This window comes from Frankliniella occidentalis, unplaced genomic scaffold (assembly GCF_000697945.3).
Source record: "Frankliniella occidentalis isolate FOCC.00 unplaced genomic scaffold, Focc_3.1 Scaffold40, whole genome shotgun sequence".
NCBI classification, from domain to species: Eukaryota; Metazoa; Arthropoda; class Insecta; order Thysanoptera; family Thripidae; genus Frankliniella; species Frankliniella occidentalis.
The window spans coordinates 92,132-95,282 of NW_026267170.1; the positions used below are offsets into that span (position 1 = coordinate 92,132).

Genomic DNA, 3,151 nt, shown 5'->3' on the forward strand with positions numbered 1-3,151 from the left:
ATGACCTAAATGAAGGATAGTGGTCAGAACACCTTTCATCAGAATAGAAGAAAGTAAAATTCATTGAAGAGACTCACATTTCTAACAAATTCAGGTGGATCAGGATATATATATATAGCATTAAATAGATGTACATTTAATGCACATGTATGAATGTTGAACATAAATACTATGCTCTAAGCACTACATATGCAATACCCTCTCTGTACTTACAAATTTAGTTTTGTTTGGCACTTGCTTTGGATTCAAACCATATTTGAGCGATAATGCATGTATCGACCGACATTTAACTATGCTACCTCTATGCTGATGAAAGAAAAATAGATGAGAGGAGTGGACAGCAAATGGAGTTTTATTGATCTTCATTTTTAATGAACATCCTAATAATCCTGGTTGGCTTGATATTTTCTGTATTGATGCTTTTCAGGTCTGTTGCATTTCAGTTGGTTCTTTCCGTAATTCCCAGTACCTGTCATGGAAAAGAAAAGTGTTCTCAAAGAATGCGAGACAAGTTATACTCACTTAGATTTAATTCTACTCACCAGGGTTGGTTATTGGTAGCTTAGCAAGTATGTTCAAAGAACCCCTGTAGTCACTAGCGCCTGTTGGGACTAGGGTAGGCAAGCCCTTTTCACATCTGTGTAAGAGAAGTGCAACTTCCTGTATCTGCTCTTTACCATTAATATAAGACTATAATAGAAACGCTGTTCTGAAATAAAAAATAAAATCCTAAATAATTATTAGTTGCAAAACTATACTTCAATTCAATTTCTCTTAATAGTAAAACTCACCCTGTGTTGAGTTAACCCAAATGTTCATTTTTGAGATGAAAAATATGAAACAAAACTTGTGTTTTCTTTTTACTTATAGTAGCTGCAATCCTCACCGTATTCAGTCCCAACGAATCTGCACCGACAATAACTTTGCTACCTAGAATATGAAGAGGAGGAAAAGCTTTAAAGTATGGTGACCTCCATTAAATTGGCTGTGAATTTTTTAAAACGTCAGTTTTCTGGAGTTTAACTTACTTTGAGCAAATCTCCCAGCATCAGCTAGATAGCCTCAACAGACCATGAACGAAGAGGAACCTATCTGAAGTTTGTAATGCCTCACCAAGCTGACTGTGGAAGGAGTTTGGTAGATCTGCAACCTGCCTGTTAAAAAAATAAAATAAATTAATATAAAGTCAAAAGATGTGTGAGTAAATGTTAATTTAAACAACCTTTGAATTGTAAAACATCTGTACACTTTCAAATAAGTGCCAGATCTAAATTTGTAATCTTCAGGCACTTACTTAAATTCTGATGAAACTTCCTTACTTACTACTAGCCCCCAAACTTAATTGAACTTTGTTTTGTTTGAAGAGGCTGTGTTGCCAAGTGTTTCAAGTGATTAAGCAAAAAGAAAAGAATACTTGCAAAAGTCTAAATTGAAAGTTGGCATATTTATTATGAAACATTAAGTCCAAAGGAACGGCTACCCACTGTAGCCAGTAAAAGAATTTAAAACTTAGTCAACCTGAGGTCCCACTTCTAAATGAACGCAAAATCATTGGTGAATACAGGAGTTGAGAAGTGTAACCTGGGTGGTTGAACTTTAAGTATGAAGATATTATCATTTAAACAATGAGAAAAAAATGACTAGATAATAAGTAGTTCAGATAACATTAACAGGAGGTAATGTAAACAAAACACTGTTACATTTTCATGATAAAAAAATAATTCAATTAAGAAAACCCTACCTCTTATAAGAACAAATAACTGTAGCAATAACGCTTACTTGTTATGTTATCTCTCAAAAAATAATTAAATAATTTGATATGGCACCATACAGAATATTGGTGCATCTACTAAAATCAAATAACAAATAAAATTTCATGTCCAAGGTAACTAGTGACAACTACCAAGAAAGAGTCTATAATAGAAAAAAGAACTTAAACAAAAGTAATTCAAACAAAAAAGTTCAAAATATTTATGAGGCACAGTTCATTTTAAGCCTCAGCAGACGATGCATTTCTAATTGACATCATGACACTCTCAAAGCAAGATTCTCGAGGATTGTCCAAAGGAATTTGATATACATGTACTTGGAGAAAACGGAGAACATTTTTCCAACCCAAAGGGAAATGGAGGTAGAGAGCAAAATATGTCTTAAACAATAAGTCTATTGCATTTGTGGGAGAGGCTTGACGCGGAAGTTCCATGCAGTCCCCATTTCCAGTGACAAGGAATATTTTACCTATTGCCCTTTGATGGCCCACAATCATTAGGTGTGGTTGCACTTGGCACCGGGCAGCTTCTCTCCTCTTGGCTGCCTCATAGCTTGGATCACTGCCCACCTTAAAAAAAAAAAAAAAGAGGAAAGTGCCTTGTGAAACGTAAGCAAAAATCTTACACTTAATGATATGTTTTCTTTGTACTTACGGGAATGATGTGAATTAGATCCTTTGTATCCGGATAAAGATTCTGCTTTGCCTCATGAGCATATGTCCTCCGAGGACATGGAAGAAGCTTGCTGAGTATCAGCAATGCATTAAGTAGTTCTGAAAAGGGAGAATATACATGATTTAACCAGCATTTTAAAACTTTCTAGAAAAGATAAGAATCATTAACAACTAATACATACCATCTGAAAAGTAATCAATAAGCTCGCCAAATTTGTCAGGAGTTTGCCTTGCTATCTTCAAAATATGCGGGACAAAATCCAGAGAGAATGTTCTCAGGAACAACTTGGAGGACTTCGGATGAATCAAGCTAAACTCTTGTTCTATCTGAAAATTAAATTTGAAAATATTAGTACAAAACATTTGTGAAGGAGAGAGTAAGTGCAATCCAAACTGACAGAGGAATGAAAATGATCAAATTGTTGGCATTTTAGTATCAGACATAATTACCACTTCTCCTCCATAAGACAAAAAGTGGGGATATCTATCAAGAGTGAAGTCTGGTGACACCTCCTTAAATTCTAGCTCCTGTCTTCTTCTTTCAAAGGTTTCCCGCATCAAAGACATTATATTGGCCTTTTCAGCAAAAGTAGGCATAAGGTTTCTGGCCTCCATGACCTAAATGAAGGATAGTGGTCAGAACACCTTTCATCAGAATAGAAGAAAGTAAAATTCATTGAAGAGACTCACATTTCTAACAAATTCAGG

At 34.9% G+C, this 3,151-nt stretch overlaps 1 protein-coding gene across 1 annotated transcript in view; it reads right to left on the bottom strand.

Annotated features, from left to right (window-relative positions):
* Positions 1-1,175: 1,175 nt before the first annotated feature.
* LOC113210448 (uncharacterized) overlaps positions 1,176-3,151 on the bottom strand; it is a 6,547-nt gene continuing 4,571 nt past the window's right edge. Inside the window, exons 11-14 of the mRNA XM_052266575.1 lie at positions 2,894-3,061; positions 2,626-2,770; positions 2,424-2,542; positions 1,176-2,338 (exon numbers count right to left, since the gene is read on the bottom strand). Of these exons, the coding sequence (XP_052122535.1) occupies positions 1,991-2,338; positions 2,424-2,542; positions 2,626-2,770; positions 2,894-3,061 (780 nt within the window). The 3' untranslated portion in view covers positions 1,176-1,990. The remainder of the gene's footprint in view (positions 2,339-2,423; positions 2,543-2,625; positions 2,771-2,893; positions 3,062-3,151) is intronic.